Source organism: Vespula vulgaris, chromosome 16, assembly GCF_905475345.1.
Source record: "Vespula vulgaris chromosome 16, iyVesVulg1.1, whole genome shotgun sequence".
In the NCBI taxonomy this organism is placed as follows: Eukaryota; Metazoa; Arthropoda; class Insecta; order Hymenoptera; family Vespidae; genus Vespula; species Vespula vulgaris.
This window is the reverse complement of record NC_066601.1, coordinates 3659793-3675668: the sequence shown is the minus strand read 5'-3', so window position 1 is coordinate 3675668 and position 15876 is coordinate 3659793. Positions and strand designations below refer to the sequence as shown.

The following is a 15876-nucleotide window of genomic DNA, read 5'->3' as shown; positions in this document are numbered from 1 at the left end:
ATTATAGATTTATAAAATGTACTAGTCACGAATTTTTGTTAATACATAAGACGTAAAAGAAATCAATATAAGGAAAGTATGCGCTAAAGATGCATTTTGAAGTTCTGCGCAGTTCTTGTTACCCCCTCTACTATCTTTAGGAAGTAGAATCCTAGGTGACTCATATCCGGCATCTGCCTGGGTCGTTCTTTCTGTCCCTGGTAGCGGTACGGGTAAGTTTGCATTCTGTATTATTGCAATTTTTTTTTCCTTTATTTTACTTTTATTCTTTTATATTTTTACCCTCTTATAATCATATTTCTTCTACGTTTTAACAAATCATTACATTTTCATTATTTATTTATAGAAATCTTTACCGCTTTTCAACGAAAGAAAAATCTTTAGAGAAATCACATTTCGGGGATTGAAGCATTATATCAATCTATTAAACATGTAAGTAAAATTTCATTGAATTACTTGAGTATTTTTGGTGTTGGGATTTTTTCGTTATTGAGAAATGTAATTTAGTAAATTATGCAGTGATTCATAGAAACCTTCTAATGTCGTGTGATTTTCTGGAATTTTCCATTATGCGCATCAGCTACATTTGCAATGCGCGAAATTATCGAACCGTCGTCCATAATGGAAGTATCCATTTTGCTCGCCGATATGATGAAAAAAATTTTCTGGAAGACATTTTAGCGTTTTCAAAGTGGTGTTGATTTATTTACTTTTATATTTGGATTTATTTTTATCTATTCAAAATATCTTCATTTAAGGATACGATCAAGGAGCACTATACTCGGATTAATAAAACTTGGGTTAGTATTCTACTAATCCTTATATTTATATAAATATTATATATATAACGAATAAAATCGATTGTTAGAAATGGCTTAATGGCAAAATTTTAATTATATAAAATATTTTTTTCTCTTTCTTTTAAATATTTTTATGTAACAGTTTTCGAATTCTGCATATAATTGTGAAGTATAAGATTTGTTTTTAATATAGAGATAAAATATAAAAACTAAATAATTTTATAAACCTCTTATTTTGGCATGCCTCCATTTTGTATTTCGATGGAGCATGAATGCTTGTAAGAGGAAGAGTAAAATGTGAATGAATGCCTTCGGAGTCCACACATTAAAGTCTGGAACCGTTTCTCTATGTTCACTACAATTATATAATTTACTAGTAAATTTGGGTTTTCTTCTTATAATATTTTTATTTCTCTGGAATAACTTATTTCAATTAAATATAGAATTAACTTTATTTTTTAGGACTTATGGATCTATGTCTGGTGGTTATCGCAGTAATGGTGTGAGTCATCGTGGAGGAGTAGGTCAACGGAATGGATATGGAAGTGGAGGATCAAATAGTCGTTTTGGAAGTCGTAATGGAAATACAGGAGGAAATAGTGGAAGCGGAATTGCTGGACGTGGACCACGTAATGCTAATGTAGCTGGAACCAATCTGAGGAAACCAAATTGGGATTATGAGAACTTAAAACCTTTTAAAAAAGATTTTTATATACCACATCCAAATGTACAATCACGTCATCCTCGTGAAGTCGATTTGTTTAGAGAAGAAAACAAAATCACTCTCAAGGGAGAAAAAATACCTAATCCAATTCAATTTTTTGAAGAAGGAAATTTTCCAGACTATGTAATGCAGGCTATTAGAAAGCAAGGATTTACAGAACCAACTGCTATACAAGCTCAAGGCTGGCCAATTGCTATGTCTGGGCTAAATATGGTTGGTATAGCACAAACTGGATCTGGAAAGACATTAGGCTATATATTACCTGCTATTGTACACATCAACAGTCAACAACCTTTAAATAGAGGAGATGGACCCATTGCTCTTGTTTTAGCACCAACTCGTGAACTTGCTCAACAAATACAAAGCGTTGTCAATGATTTTGGTTCATTATCCTATGTAAGGAATACTTGCATTTTTGGTGGTGCCCCAAAAGGCAGTCAAGCACGTGATCTTGAACGTGGAGTAGAAATTTGTATTGCGACACCTGGACGTCTTATAGATTTCTTAGAACGTGGTACGACAAATTTACGAAGATGTACATATTTGGTATTGGATGAAGCTGATCGTATGTTGGATATGGGATTTGAACCTCAAATTAGAAAAATCATAGAACAGATCAGACCAGATAGACAAGTTCTCATGTGGTCAGCAACTTGGCCAAAAGAAGTAAGAAATCTTGCAGAAGAATATCTCACTGATTACACTCAATTAAATATTGGATCGTTAACTTTGGCTGCAAATCACAACATCCTTCAAATAGTTGATGTATGTCAAGAACATGAAAAAGAAACAAAGTGAGTAATTCATAATTTCCTGAAGGTTCTTTCTTTTCTCAAGAGGAAAAAAACCTGTGATATGATGATATTGGTGATGGTAATGAAATTCTTTGATTGCATTCATACCATTTGACCTCTAAGAAGAACTGACCCCACAGATTTTATTTTATGAATAATATATATTTACATCAATAGGTAAACAAAAAAATATTAATTTTATTAAAATGCTTGAACAAATTTTAGATTGGGAACTCTACTCCAAGAAATTGGTAATGTAAATGATGATGGTGGAAAGACTATCATTTTTGTAGAGACAAAAAAGAAAGTTGAAAATATCACAAGAAATATTAGGAGATATGGTTGGCCTGCAGTATGCATGCATGGTGATAAGTCACAACAAGAAAGAGATTATGTTCTTAGAGGTATGCTTTTTTGTATATATCACTTCAATTTTTTGTGTAACAATATGTACAACATAATGTATAATTTTACAGAATTCAGAAACAAGAAAGGTTCTATTCTTGTAGCAACGGATGTTGCTGCACGTGGATTGGGTAAGTGATATCCTTCTTCTAGTTTTTCTTTTTTCTGAAAAAATTTTTTGCTATTTAAAAAAAGAAAGAAAAAAAAACAAGTTTTTATAACTATTCAATCATTCCGTGAATAGTAGAGGATAGACAGAGGGAGGTGGCGATGTAGCACAGACTGGTTATATGAAGTGATGCCTCACTGTTCAATGGATAAAGTGAAATAATTATTAATATAAACAACATTATATATTCGTAGGTGCGCATATGTTCATAGTACTTTAATTACAAGACAATGTAATCAATATGTTTGACATAATCTGAGAATGCTGCTTATCAACAGTAGGATCATATTTTCAACAACAAAAAAAAAGCTTTATAGGAAAGTTATAAACATTAATATTTTTGAGAGTATTTGATAAAAATTTAGAATTAATGTTAGATAATGACAAAGTATTTTTTTTATATATTTATAAGGTAGGAAATATAGATCCTGCTATTAACTGTGGTATTTTCAGAAGATACACATTGTGTAAAGTACAATTATGATATATTCTCAAACTTTACATAAGCTTTTAAAAATCGAAAAATAGAAGGCATTAGTTAGCTGGTATTTTTTAATAATATTTTTAGCTTATATTTCTCTTTACTTTTTCTAAGTAGATGCAATATAATGCTTTTAAATAAACACATGTATAGGATAGGACATTTCAAGTATAATCAACTAGTTTCTTCAAAACTGTTCATACTAGTAATGCTTGACTTCTTTTTAATGTTTTAATAGCAAATATGTCTTTCTCAAAATCATTTTTTTCCTTCCGGAAATATTACTCTTCTGTTTCATTAATCCGACCTTAATATTTCCTAAAAAAGAATAATTATGAGAAAGGAGTGAAATCGCTATGCTCGATAATTTTGAAGAAATTGATTTCTTACACTTTAGATGACCTACCTTGTGTACATAGTGAGTTTTAAATCGTTTATGTAATATAATTTGTCTATATTTATATACTAGTAAAAATAAGTATATAAGCTGACAATATTCTTTACATCCTATACATGAAACTCACTATGTTATTAATATATTACCAATCGACACACGTACATACAGCTTTACTGTTTTTCAATTCAATATTTGTACATTGAAATTTATAATTTAATTTTATATGTACAAATTATAATATTTTTTCATCAATTTTGTAGGCGCAATTATACCAATTATGTCTACATTTTATTCATAAAGATGTATGGGATTAGTAGATTGCAATTTCACTATTAGAATATAAACTAATCCTTTGTGTGATTTTAATGAAAAAAGAACATGAAATTGTTATATAACTAAAATAGTTGTTTGGAAAATAATGTACGTGTAAAGCATCTTACAAAAGAATTTTTTTTTAATTTATTACTCTCATGTAATATAATTTATTTATAAGTTATCTCAGTTATTATGTTTATCGTAATGCTATTTGACGATTGACATTTGAAAATTTTAAATATTAATTACTTTTATTTCTAATTTGCACATAAAGTAAAGTGTGCTTCCACCAGCATAGCTGTCGAATATTTGCTAATGCAATCTATTCCCATTGTATTAGTTCTGAGAGCTAAGACGAGGATATGATGGGCTTGTGTCGAAGACTTGAGAACAATTTTAATGCGACAAAGAAAGAAAAAAAAAAAAGAAAGAAAGAAAGAAAAAAAGAAAAGAAAAAAGAAAAGATAAATAATAAAGAAAAGAAAAAAAAGAAACAAACAAAAAAAATGGTTTTAGTGATAAGTGTGGGCATCTTTTAATTTATGTTAATCAGTCTGGTTGTCTTTTGTTTCAGAGGCACATGGTGCACAGAATACGTTGAGTGTGCGATGAAAACGATCTCGTTCCATAAAGAAAAAACATGGCTCACTCATAGTACGTGCGCAATTTTGCATATAAAATACTTGTACTTAATGTGCCTCTGTGTACAGCCTGTGTACCACAGAAGTATAGTGGTGCGCGGGCGTTATCGCGCTGGTTGGTTGTGAGATAAAACGCTGGTTTCCATTTTGGTACAACCATCACACTTCATAGCCAATGCTCAGCCGGTGTCAGAGACAACAATCTATTGATTTTGCTACTATCGCTACTCGAAGGTGATGCTTAGGACACAACACTCTGTGATCTGAACTTGCATTCAAGACTACACACCCCCTGGGGCGCTTTGTATGCAGTCATACGGAATGCAATGTTCAGCAGTAACTGGGTTTGTATTTATTATAATGCAGCAGACTTAAGCGTTATAAAGTACGCATTCATGCGTAATTTATAAACTAAGCTAATTCGTATTCTTCCACATTATGACAATAATTCCGGAGACAACAATATGATTTGTGCTAATTTTTTTTTTCATATTGTCTATATTTTCTTTGTATCAATTTTGATATATCAATTTTTTATATATATATAAATACTTCATAAAATTATTATTTTCAATTGCTATTGGAATTATCTTTACTATGTTGTGTGGAATTATTGATTTAGAAAGCATATTAAATGTTTCATATTTGGATAACGTAGTAAATTTTATTTTGGTTACTGTTTTACACAGAGAAATTCCATTTCATTTTAACGAATGATTATAGGTGTTTAGCTGCATATGTATACAAGAATATGTATATATATATATATATATGTGCGTGTATATATGTATATATATATATATGTAAGGAACAAATAATATAAGCTGTAATGCAAGATACAAAAAAATTAGAGATCTAATGACAGAAGTAAATGCTACATTTTTTGTAGCTTTCATATTCGTATTTCTATATATTATTATTTTATACAACAATCTTGATAAATGAAAAGCCAGGAATATAAAAAGAAAAACTTGTTAGAGTCATATAATTAAAAGAAGAAAAACAATGATGCGCATCAATTGTTTTTACCTTCTTTATAATGATTATTTTTCTTTAGATGTTGACGATGTAAAGTATGTGATCAACTTCGATTATCCGTCATCGTCTGAAGACTACATACACAGAATTGGAAGAACAGGTCGTTCGCAAAGTACAGGAACGAGCTACGCATTCTTTACTCCACAAAATAGCAGACAAGCTAAAGATCTGATTAATGTACTTCAAGAGGCTAATCAAGTCATCAATCCGAAATTGGCAGAATTAGCAACGAGAACTGGTGGTGGCGGTTACAATCGTAGTGAGTCTTATAACAGAATATGATTAATATAATCAATAAAATATTTTTGAAACAAATAATAAAGTATGAAATAAATTATTTTAGATCGTTGGGGATATGCAGCCCGTGGAAGGGAAAACACATTCTCTGGAACACACAAACGTTTTGACAGCTCAAGAAATAATTATAATAGTTGATTGGACAAATCTATTTTCTTACATGGTATTGAACGATCGACTTTCGAAACATCTAGTTTTACGTACGATTAAACCCTAATTTTTGTCATTAGAAAGTTCATTCTATGTTAATACCAGAGAGTGTACGGAACATTTATTATTGTTTATCTGGCCAAACATTTTTCTTTGTTTTATGGTTCTTACGATGAACATTTCGTTATTTTTATTTTTTACGTACAGAAAGTATCTGTACATATCTGTGATTGATAGGAAGAAAGAGAAAAAAAAACTTAAAGTAAATTTTATTTTTTACGATAATATATCGTTGCTCATTGTATTTTTTGTTTCTCTTTTTCTCTCATGAAAGTTGAGACGTGTATAAAATATATATTTAATGAATTCGTGTTAAAAAGAGAAAAGAGAGTTGCATAGTATTTAAAGATAATATCAGGCTTAGGAAATAAAATGAAGATGTTATTATATATTATTAATAAACTATTCGTTTGGGAATTTTATATTAATTAATAATATCTTTCTGAACTTTTCATCAGCAAGATATTTGATAATATGAAAAGAAAAATATGCCTGATATTCTTTTTATAAAAATTGTAAACACTCGAATCTCCCAATCTACTTTACGATAATTTCAGCATTTTTTCTCACTTAGTTCCTTTAAAAGTTTTACAGCACGTCTCAATTATAGGATTGAATGGTATAGGGGTATAATAATTTAGCGAACTTGTCAGTATTCATTCCAATTCTTTGAAATGATCAGAGATACAAATCTGGTCATAAGCAAAGTTTTTTTTCAATCGTGTGTGTGTGAAAGAACTCCAGAAAAGAAGTCATGATAAAAATCATTGTAATTGTCCCGTTCCATTAGAAAAGTTTTATACAAATAATGTTATCGAAGACAAATTATTCAAAAAAAATAACAAAACTTAAAAAAAAATCCTTCTACTAAATCAAATGGTATATTCTCCCATGACATTAAAATTGATGGTTTCGTAACTGTGTTTATTTAATTTTCTTCTCGACTAAATAAAGCACTATATAAGACTATTGCACATTGATGTATCATCCCTATGTTGACAACAATAAAATTCGACTGGTTGAAGGAAATAATTGAATATTATTTTTTTTATTCATTTTCATTGTTACATAATGTTACCTCGATTAATCTTTACTTTTGATCGTATTACAATTTTTGTTTTTAATTAATTACAATTTTTTATGAAGTATTATTACATGAACAGTATTGTTATAATCTGTTCATAATTTTAATATGTTTTTTCTCATATATTTTTATTATATTTAAATATTTATGCGTTATCTATGATTAAATTGATTTCGAAACGGTGGTAAATCCATTATTCTAGCAGTCCCCAGTAAAACCAGTGCTGAAAGTAAAACGAGCTAATAATAAGATAACCTCAAATTTACAATAATTAAAATATGCGTAAAAATCGATGAATAATATAAAACTTGCAAAAAAGAAAATGTTAATTTTATAATTAATGTAATATACCACTTGTAATTGTATACATCACTGTTTTTCCTTTAGGTTTTTGTAATTTCTTCGAATGATAGAAAACGTAAAGACCTGATCCAATCAGACCACCACCACTAACAATTCTGCAAGCCAAACAATCTCGATCTCTATTAGTTATTATACTGTTAATTGTGCTTGACATTTTTTATAACACATTAGTTTAAAACAAATGTTACTTTTTTATTAATTGCTTATGATTTTAACACTTTAAGTAAACCTAAATTGTCGTAAATGAGTGATGTTAGATGTGTTACAATAGGTTATATTCTGTTTGATAACTTTCGATATATCGAAAATATCGTTTTCATGAATCTAACTTTCACAATCTAAACATGCATCATGCTGTGATTGGTTATATTCTTTCAAACTAACTTCACAAGACATTAATTATAAACTATCGATATAAATGATATTAAATGATATTACATTAATTCTCATTAATATATAAGATTTATATTGTCATAATTTGTAAAAATAGTAGCAAAGAAATATTGAGAATCATCTGTAATCATTTAATTTTATAGTATGTATAAAAGTATTTTAAATATATAAAAATACTTTTTTATCAAGATTTATGAGTAAATAATAATAAAAGGGATAGAATGTTCAAATTTGGATTCTCTGAGAAAAATGATGCTGAAGGTATCGACTTCATTTTATAATATTTATTAAAAAATATATAAGTTTGATATCATGTTTGAGGTTATAATACTATTTCAATTATCGCCACCATTTTTATTGGCGCTATAATTTAAATTTCTTTAATATATTATATTTTGTAGAAAACAATAGTAATAAAGAAAAATCCGTTCTTAATTGGATAAATGCATCTAGGATAGAAGTAACACCGTGTGATTACGATCGAAATTATGAATCCGATGAATATATAGAAACTAAAATATTTGATGAAATTAAATTCAAGTTAATCCGTTCTGACAAAGTACTATGCAACTTAATAGGAAATAATTCTGTAAATATAATCGAAGCAGAATCACAACATTCCGATCTTATACCTGCAAAATATGAAGGTATATATAATTCAATTATAATTTAAAAAAATTATATAATACTTATTGTAAATAATTATTGCAAACTTCAAATCAAGGTGGCTTGAAGATATGGGAATGTACTTACGATTTACTTGAATATATAATTCAAGAGAATATAAAACTTGAAACTAAGCTGGTGCTAGATTTAGGCTGTGGTGTTGGAATTATTGGGTTAATAGCACTCCTAAAAGGTTCCTTTGTTCATTTTCAGGATTATGTTTGTATATTTTATTATTTCTCTTTTTTTTTTGTTATGATATAAAATATTTAAAGTAATATATATAGTATGAAAATTATAATGAAAATTTTACAGAATGCAGAAGTAATTTCATCCGTCACTATACCAAATGTTTTTTTAAATTTCAAAGACAAGCAAAAAACATTGGAAAAGTGTGAATTTTATTGTGGAGATTGGGCATCATTTACGATGCTTTTTGAAAAAAATATTAAAAATGGAGATCATAAAAAATATGACTTCATTTTTACCAGTGAAACTATTTATAATACTGAAAATCATAAAAAATTATATGAAGTATTTAAGAAGAAATTGAAACCAAATGGCATTGGGTAAGAACTATATTTTACGATTTCAATAAGTTTCAAATAATCGATTTCAACTAAGTGATTCCTTTAGACTCATAGCTGCAAAGACCTATTACTTTGGTGTAGGAGGAGGAATGCGCCAATTTGAAGCTATTGTAAAGGAAGATAAAATGTTTGATGCTGAAGTGGTCTGGAGAAATTCAAAAGGTTTTTGTTAATTGTTAAAAATATATCTTTTACTAACAGTTATAATAATCTTTTTTACTAATACTTATAACTTTCTCTCTTTTTATAAATAATATAGTATAATATAACTGTATATTTTAGGTCTACAAAGGGAGATATTAAAGCTGTCTTGGAAATAAAAGAAATGTAAATTCAACTTAATAAAATTTAAAGCATTGGAAGAAAAATTGAGACAAGCTGCAATAACATGTTCTAATTATTAAGGTGATAATCTTTCATATACCCATCCATTCTCTCCTTTATGAACAAAAATGTTATCAATTTTTTCTCCGGATATCGGTCGTCTGAAACGAATTCTATCGTGCAAACGATCACTTTGTCCTTGCCAAAACTCAACCGATTTTGGTTTAACTATGTAACCACCCCTAGATAAGATCGATTCAAAATCGGTTATTTGATCATATATGATTATACAGGAAATTAATTGAGGAAATTTGTTAATGCATTACCACCAATCTGGTCGTTTAATGTTTTCTTCTGTATATTGAGCAAGTAATTCCCTTTCTTTCACAATAAGAGTATGCCTGTTAGCAATGACAGTACTTTGTTTGCTAGACATAGATCCTATCTGACTTGGAAATGGCCGACTATTAAAATATTCATCGGAATCTTTAGCTGAGGTTTTTTCAACAGTTCCCTCTATTCGTACCTGTAATATTTGGTATATAAATCAATAATGTTAAATCACAAATGTATTTACTGTGTATCATACAGCTCGATGTAATGGTTCCCAGTAGAAGGTCATTGCAGCATTGGGATTTTGTTCCTAAGTATCAATTTAATACAATTTTAATTGTCTCAATTTTAATTATAATAACAGAAGATAATAAAAGCATGTAAACTCACTAATTCTTTGCCCTTTCTGCTGTTATAATTTGTATAAAATTTAAAACCTTCCAAATCAAAACTTTTTAATAATACTGTTCTTACAGATGGTAAGCCATCTCTGAAATAACGAATAATTTATTATATGCTGCATTATAAAAATTTTATATATCTAAAAGTCAAACTACTTAGTTGCTGTTCCAAGAAATACTGCATTTGGTTCAAGAATATGTGGTGATTCGCATGCTTCATTAAACCATGTTTTAAACTGTCCCATTGGTTCTTTGCTTATCAAATTTTCTTCTATAAAGGTTTCATTTCTATCTTTGTATTTTATTCGCATATCTAAAACAAATTTATTATAACAATGAAATGATGAATAATGTTTATTAAATTATTAATATATAAAATTATCTAAAAAAATTTGCCAATTATTGATGATAAAAATATATGATTTAATCGGAAATATCGTAATTAAAAACTATAGTAATTTTAAATAATTTATATATATTACTAAATATACCTCCTATATTAACATTATGGGGCATACTCGACATGGTTTATATTGTTTCTTTTAACGCTTAAACAATAACGCTTTTACGTATATACTGACAAATATTCTGGTAACTTAACGTTTCAATCGATAATGAGACAGAGTTTTAGAAATTTTACAGAAATGAAACGTCCTAGTCGAATGAATATATTATACTGTTCCACAGTTCTCTCATTATTACTTTAGTCATTATTCTTGTTATCTTCTCATCATATTAACTAAAATAATTTGTACATTCAAGGTTATTGGAATGTTTTTGTCTTCTAGCCGTTATCTACGTAAATACAGTACCGTATTAAGTGCGAGGATAAAGAAGGGTACTTTCAAATATTTCTTACAGGACAATATATTTTTATATTGCTCGTCAATTTTATATATTAAAATGTAATCCCGAAAAATTATAGTATATTTAATTTTTTTTATTACTGAGTACATAATTTCAGTATTATGTTACATATATTAGTATTTTATTTTATACACATAAGATTACATTTTTAGAGTACAAATAAATCAATTGTACAATGCAGAATAAAGTGAATATTTATGAATTTAGATCTTTCATCATTCTTATATAATTTTTATAGACTTTTATAATTTTCAAAGTCACTTGATCTTTCATGATAGATCAGAAAGTATTTAAATGGATCAAAGTTCTTATTCAGTTGTAAATACTTTATTATCTTTTTATTTAGTCTTTGAATCACATTAACTTGTTTTATCAACAATTTTTTTATATCATTTCAATTTTTTATTTATTTTTCTAAAAAAGAAAATTATATATATATCACGACAATTAATAGTTGTTTTATTTGTTATTTCTATAATGGATTATTGTCATAAAGTATCGATAATGAATTAATTAAATATAGGATCAGTTTCTATGAATAAAAAAATGTTTGATATACATTACAAATTAATAAAAAGAAGCAGTTACAAATAATTTATATATTAAAAAATAGGATGTACATATTCACATAACATTCTGTAACCATGCATCTAATGCTTCTATATGAGCAGGTGTTTCAAGATCTTTGGTAAAGGCACTTGATTCTGCAAATTCTACTTTTGAATTGAGATGATCGAACTCGAAATCTTTATTAGATTTCCCAAGAAAGATATTTGAGGATGTTGCATCTGTGGCTTCCAGTTGATTAGTTTTAGTTAGTCTTAAAAGATTTAATTCTTTTTCCAGTAATGATTTTATCACTGAACAACCTTTAGCCATTGTTTGATCTTGTTTATTGCACAATATTAATATTGGTAATTTTTTGTGCCCATCTATATCTGACAATAAATTGTATAAGTACCTATAAAAAGACATGATTTATCGATTGTTCTGTGAAATATTTATGTTAATTCATCTTTGAAATATTCAGATGTACAAATGTATTCTTGATACTTACTCAGCCACATCCTTAATATTTTTTTGGAATGTAACTGAATCAATGACAAAAATAATTCCTTTTGCAGATATTTTATATTTATCAAAAAATTTGTAACGTAAACGCTCATCTCCAGGTATATCCACAATCCTTAAGGTATTCTGAACCAAATATTTGTAAAGGTTATTAATTTTTAAGTTTGAAACTGCTTTTTAATTTATATATCCTAGTATCAAATATATGAACAGTATGTGTACTTACATTATTGATATTTATATCTCCTATATTTTCCTTAACAGATGTATGAGTTTGAACGAATTTGGAACAAAGCAAACGTGCATATATCAACGTTTTTCCAGCATCACTAAGCCCAGTTAATATAATATTCTGACCAACAGATTTTCGTCTTCGCCATATAGTAAATAGTACTATTGATAAAGATAGAATTATATTACTTTTGAGAAAATTAAAAAATATACAAGCTTGATCATTTGACAAAATTAAATAAGGAATAAATGAAATTACTATATTAAAAATTAAATAAAAATAAAATTAAATTAAAATTAAATTAAAAAGGATAAATACAATCACATTTAGTTATTTAGTTAAATTATACTCAAGATGTATCTATTATATTATTATACACTTAAGAATAGTATCTTATATATAATTATAATAATATATTTTTTCTTTATGTTAAAATTCAAGTATTACTTTAACAGAACCTGTCTTAAATAATTTAAGTTATTAAAATTAAACATTTATGATATAAATAATTTTCTATAGAATGGACATGTTTTAAAAGAATCACGACAACCGTTTAGTTGACAAAATAAATTGAAATACAAAATAAATTGGACAAGTGTACATATCTACATACAATAAAGTTAAATATAACATGTACAAAATTATTCTTGTGACATTTTCATATAAAAGAAAAGAGAATATATAAATATAAATTATATTCTGTGTATAGCATATGGATAGGTTAACCTATTTCTAATTACCTAAAGTTATTACTATTGCTAAAACTGCAACCAGTATGCCTATTAGTTCTGAATTTGCATTTTCTTGCAGCAAAGGCTTCATACGTTCTTCCATCGTCAAAATTATTAAATTTTTATCTTAATAATTTCTAAATACATGCGTTGACAATACAACCTACCAGATATCTTTTCTGTTATGGGATTCCATTAATGAGTAATTACTGTTATCGACGCTTCTGTCGATATTATAGAAATCACAAGATAAAAACGAATTCCTACATTATCGATAGTGAAAACAAGATATCCATCGATAAAGACGATAAATCATTACTACGTATACATTAAGATTGTTCAAACTTCGCTCGTAGTACATGTACCTTCGCGATAGGTATAGATAAAATATAAATTATAAGTGTAACATCGGAAAATTATAATCATTATACTCCTATTATATATAAATAACGTAATTTAAATAACTGTATTGCGTACTTTAATGATCAAAAAGTATATGACACAAATATATTTATATAATATAATATTTTTGAAATAATGATAATAAACAAGAACAAATAGAAATAACAAAGAAATTAGTGCTTCAATGCATTTTTTGAAGAAATAACTTTAAAACAATAATATATTTAATTTATTTATCTGCTGAAATATGATTAACAAAACAAAATTTAACGTCAAATTGAAATTATACAGAAAAGAGATTATGGAAAAAAAATAGAAATATGCAGCCATTCGCCCGGTAGTACTTGCGTTTTATAATTATATGTATAATTTAATTACAGATTTTAAATACAATTAAGATATAGATTTCGATGTATCGCAAGTACTACCGACCCAGGTCCCACCGCGTGGAGGTAGCTGCATCTGGGGACCCACGAACTTACGGGGACTCTACTCTCTAAGATTCGCGAGACCGGCGTGAGCAAATAATCGCCGAACAAATAAAACGAAGTCCCCGGTAGGACTTTTAATCGCGCTCGGACACTCACGTGAGTGTCCGAATGACTCTACTTCAAAATACGCATTACCGGCGTAATCTTATCTATATGTCAAGCAAGTAAAACTAAGTCCACGGTAGGACACTTAATTCGCGCCCGAACACTCACGTGATGTTAGTACAACGGCAACTCTACTCTAAAATCCGCGTTCCCGGCGTTCGCGAGGTAACATGAGCGAACAGAGACATCGAGTCCGCAACGGTATCCTACTAGGGATGACGTTGAGGCCGTCAGCCTCGGATGCCCACATCCCGCCTTTCAGCACGACCGTCCGTGCCTTTCGCATTTCGAACAATAAAACGAGGTCCACGGTAGGACCTTTACTCGCGCCCGAACACTCACGTGAGTGCTAGAATGACGGTGACTCTACTCTAATTCGCGGTCCCGCGGGGTTGCATGCACCTCACCATGGACTCAGGTGACTATAGATATAAGGTGGGTCAGTCAACGGACTGAACATCCTTACAAATAGCCATATACCATCCTCCTCAGTAGCACATAGACCGTCTCACTCTACAGTCATCCGATGACCGTATCACGACCGGCCATTTATTCGTTCTTAGCAATCAAACGAAGTCCATTATCGTAGGACTTTTAATCGCGCCCGGGAACACCACGTCTGTGCCCGCCGACACACGCGCGAGTGTTCTTTCTATCCTACCCGTATTCGCGTCTAACGATCGAATATGAACCAAACCATCAGACGATACATCGAACCTGCGCCGATGTATCGAAATCAGTGAAGAACAGAAGAAGAGGAAGAGAAAGAGAAGAAAAGGAAGCCGGAACGTGCGCGCATGTTAAAACGACAGAACTCGGAAAGAAGGAGAGAAAAGAATATCCGTAAAATGGAATGAAACACATACACATGTGAAAGAGATGGAAAAGAAAAGAAGAGAAAAACCAAAGTACGAAAGCAGAGCACGATTTTTCGGTACAGAAAGGAGACCCGCACAGAAGCCCACGCCCATGAGCCCCACCCATGGGACCCACCCGAGAGAAACCATAATAATTTATCTCGATTAATTATTATATTATAGAGCTATGCGTTTCAATGAATACACGCGCGAGTGTTCTTTCTATCCTACCCGTATTCTGCGCGGATATAGTGAGATTCATGAAGAAGAGGAAAAGAAGAAACGAAAGAGAAGAAATGGAGAAGAAAGTGAGAAGAGAAGAAAGCCAGAACGTGTGCACACGTGAAGAGGATGGAGTAAAAAAGAAAAGAAAGAAAAGAATATACGTAAGATGCAATGGAACACATGCACGTACGGAAAAGATGAAATTGGGAAAAAAAAGTGGACATAGAAGATCGGTACACCCGACGAAAACCAGAGTACAAAAATCCAGCTCGACTTTTCGGTACAGAAAGAAGGAAACCCGCACAGAAGCCCACGCCCAAGGGCCCATCCCAAGGGACCCACCCGAGAGAAACTATAGTAATTAATCTCGAATAATTACTATATAGGTATGCGTTTCAATAAATAGAAGTGACTGTGCATTTATTGCTGAATACACAGAAGATGTAAGAAAGAATTGAAAGTGCACGTAG

General features: G+C 29.5%; 4 protein-coding genes across 9 annotated transcripts; 2 read left to right on the top strand and 2 right to left on the bottom strand.

Moving 5' to 3' along the window:
- Positions 1-142: 142 nt before the first annotated feature.
- On the top strand, positions 143-7303 carry LOC127069827 (ATP-dependent RNA helicase p62-like). 6 transcript variants are annotated; one of them, XR_007783745.1, is made up of 9 exons: positions 154-212; positions 347-432; positions 759-800; positions 1263-2318; positions 2544-2722; positions 2795-2854; positions 2968-3086; positions 4660-5070; positions 5784-5932. XR_007783745.1 is itself a non-coding variant. In XM_051007388.1 (8 exons), coding segments are annotated over exons 2-8 (1671 nt in total). In that variant the 5' UTR covers positions 157-212; positions 347-430; the 3' UTR covers positions 6200-7303. The 6 variants fall into 6 exon arrangements, 3 of the variants coding, with proteins under 3 accessions (XP_050863343.1, XP_050863344.1, XP_050863345.1); XR_007783743.1 differs by lacking the exon at positions 2968-3086; XR_007783744.1 differs by lacking the exons at positions 4660-5070; positions 5784-5932 and adding an exon at positions 4426-4595.
- A 618-nt stretch (positions 7304-7921) lies between these two features.
- Positions 7922-9754, top strand: LOC127069829 (histidine protein methyltransferase 1 homolog). Its single transcript, XM_051007392.1, has 6 exons — positions 7922-8372; positions 8513-8758; positions 8836-8996; positions 9093-9346; positions 9414-9529; positions 9650-9754. The coding sequence occupies exons 1-6, from the start codon at positions 8333-8335 to the stop codon at positions 9685-9687; spliced, it is 855 nt and encodes a 284-aa protein (XP_050863349.1). The 5' UTR covers positions 7922-8332; the 3' UTR covers positions 9688-9754.
- LOC127069832 (pyridoxine/pyridoxamine 5'-phosphate oxidase-like) lies at positions 9531-11201 on the bottom strand. The gene is made up of 6 exons (XM_051007394.1): positions 10917-11201; positions 10582-10738; positions 10415-10514; positions 10281-10334; positions 10018-10217; positions 9531-9933 (listed from the first exon to the last, which is right to left on the bottom strand). The coding sequence occupies exons 1-6, from the start codon at positions 10948-10950 to the stop codon at positions 9768-9770; spliced, it is 711 nt and encodes a 236-aa protein (XP_050863351.1). The 5' UTR covers positions 10951-11201; the 3' UTR covers positions 9531-9767.
- Positions 11202-11387: 186 nt separating this feature from the next.
- LOC127069831 (signal recognition particle receptor subunit beta) lies at positions 11388-13564 on the bottom strand. The gene is made up of 4 exons (XM_051007393.1): positions 13336-13564; positions 12590-12756; positions 12350-12489; positions 11388-12253 (listed from the first exon to the last, which is right to left on the bottom strand). Exons 1-4 carry the CDS (start codon positions 13427-13429, stop codon positions 11917-11919), a joined length of 738 nt encoding a protein of 245 aa, XP_050863350.1. The 5' UTR covers positions 13430-13564; the 3' UTR covers positions 11388-11916.
- Between the last annotated feature and the right edge of the window lie 2312 nt (positions 13565-15876).

Excerpts from the sequence above, each read along its gene's own strand:
- LOC127069831 (XM_051007393.1), bottom strand. The coding sequence starts at position 13,429 with ATGGAAGAACGTATGAAGCCTTTGCTGCAAGAAAATGCAAATTCAGAA. Across the intron at positions 12,757-13,335 it reads AGCAATAGTAATAACTTTAG|TACTATTTACTATATGGCGA; the intron begins GTAATTAGAAAT and ends CTTTATCAATAG. Across the intron at positions 12,490-12,589 it reads GAGATATAAATATCAATAAT|AATACCTTAAGGATTGTGGA; the intron begins GTAAGTACACAT and ends TATTTGGTTCAG.
- LOC127069829 (XM_051007392.1), top strand. The coding sequence starts at position 8,333 with ATGTTCAAATTTGGATTCTCTGAGAAAAATGATGCTGAAG. Across the intron at positions 8,759-8,835 it reads TATACCTGCAAAATATGAAG|GTGGCTTGAAGATATGGGAA; the intron begins GTATATATAATT and ends CTTCAAATCAAG. Across the intron at positions 8,997-9,092 it reads TTGTTCATTTTCAGGATTAT|AATGCAGAAGTAATTTCATC; the intron begins GTTTGTATATTT and ends AAAATTTTACAG.
- LOC127069832 (XM_051007394.1), bottom strand. The coding sequence starts at position 10,950 with ATGTCGAGTATGCCCCATAATGTTAATATAGGAG. Across the intron at positions 10,335-10,414 it reads GCAGAAAGGGCAAAGAATTA|GAACAAAATCCCAATGCTGC; the intron begins GTGAGTTTACAT and ends ATTGATACTTAG. Across the intron at positions 10,218-10,280 it reads GGGAACCATTACATCGAGCT|GTACGAATAGAGGGAACTGT; the intron begins GTATGATACACA and ends CAAATATTACAG.
- LOC127069827 (XM_051007388.1), top strand. Across the intron at positions 801-1,262 it reads CTCGGATTAATAAAACTTGG|GACTTATGGATCTATGTCTG; the intron begins GTTAGTATTCTA and ends TTTATTTTTTAG. Across the intron at positions 6,024-6,107 it reads TGGTGGCGGTTACAATCGTA|ATCGTTGGGGATATGCAGCC; the intron begins GTGAGTCTTATA and ends AAATTATTTTAG.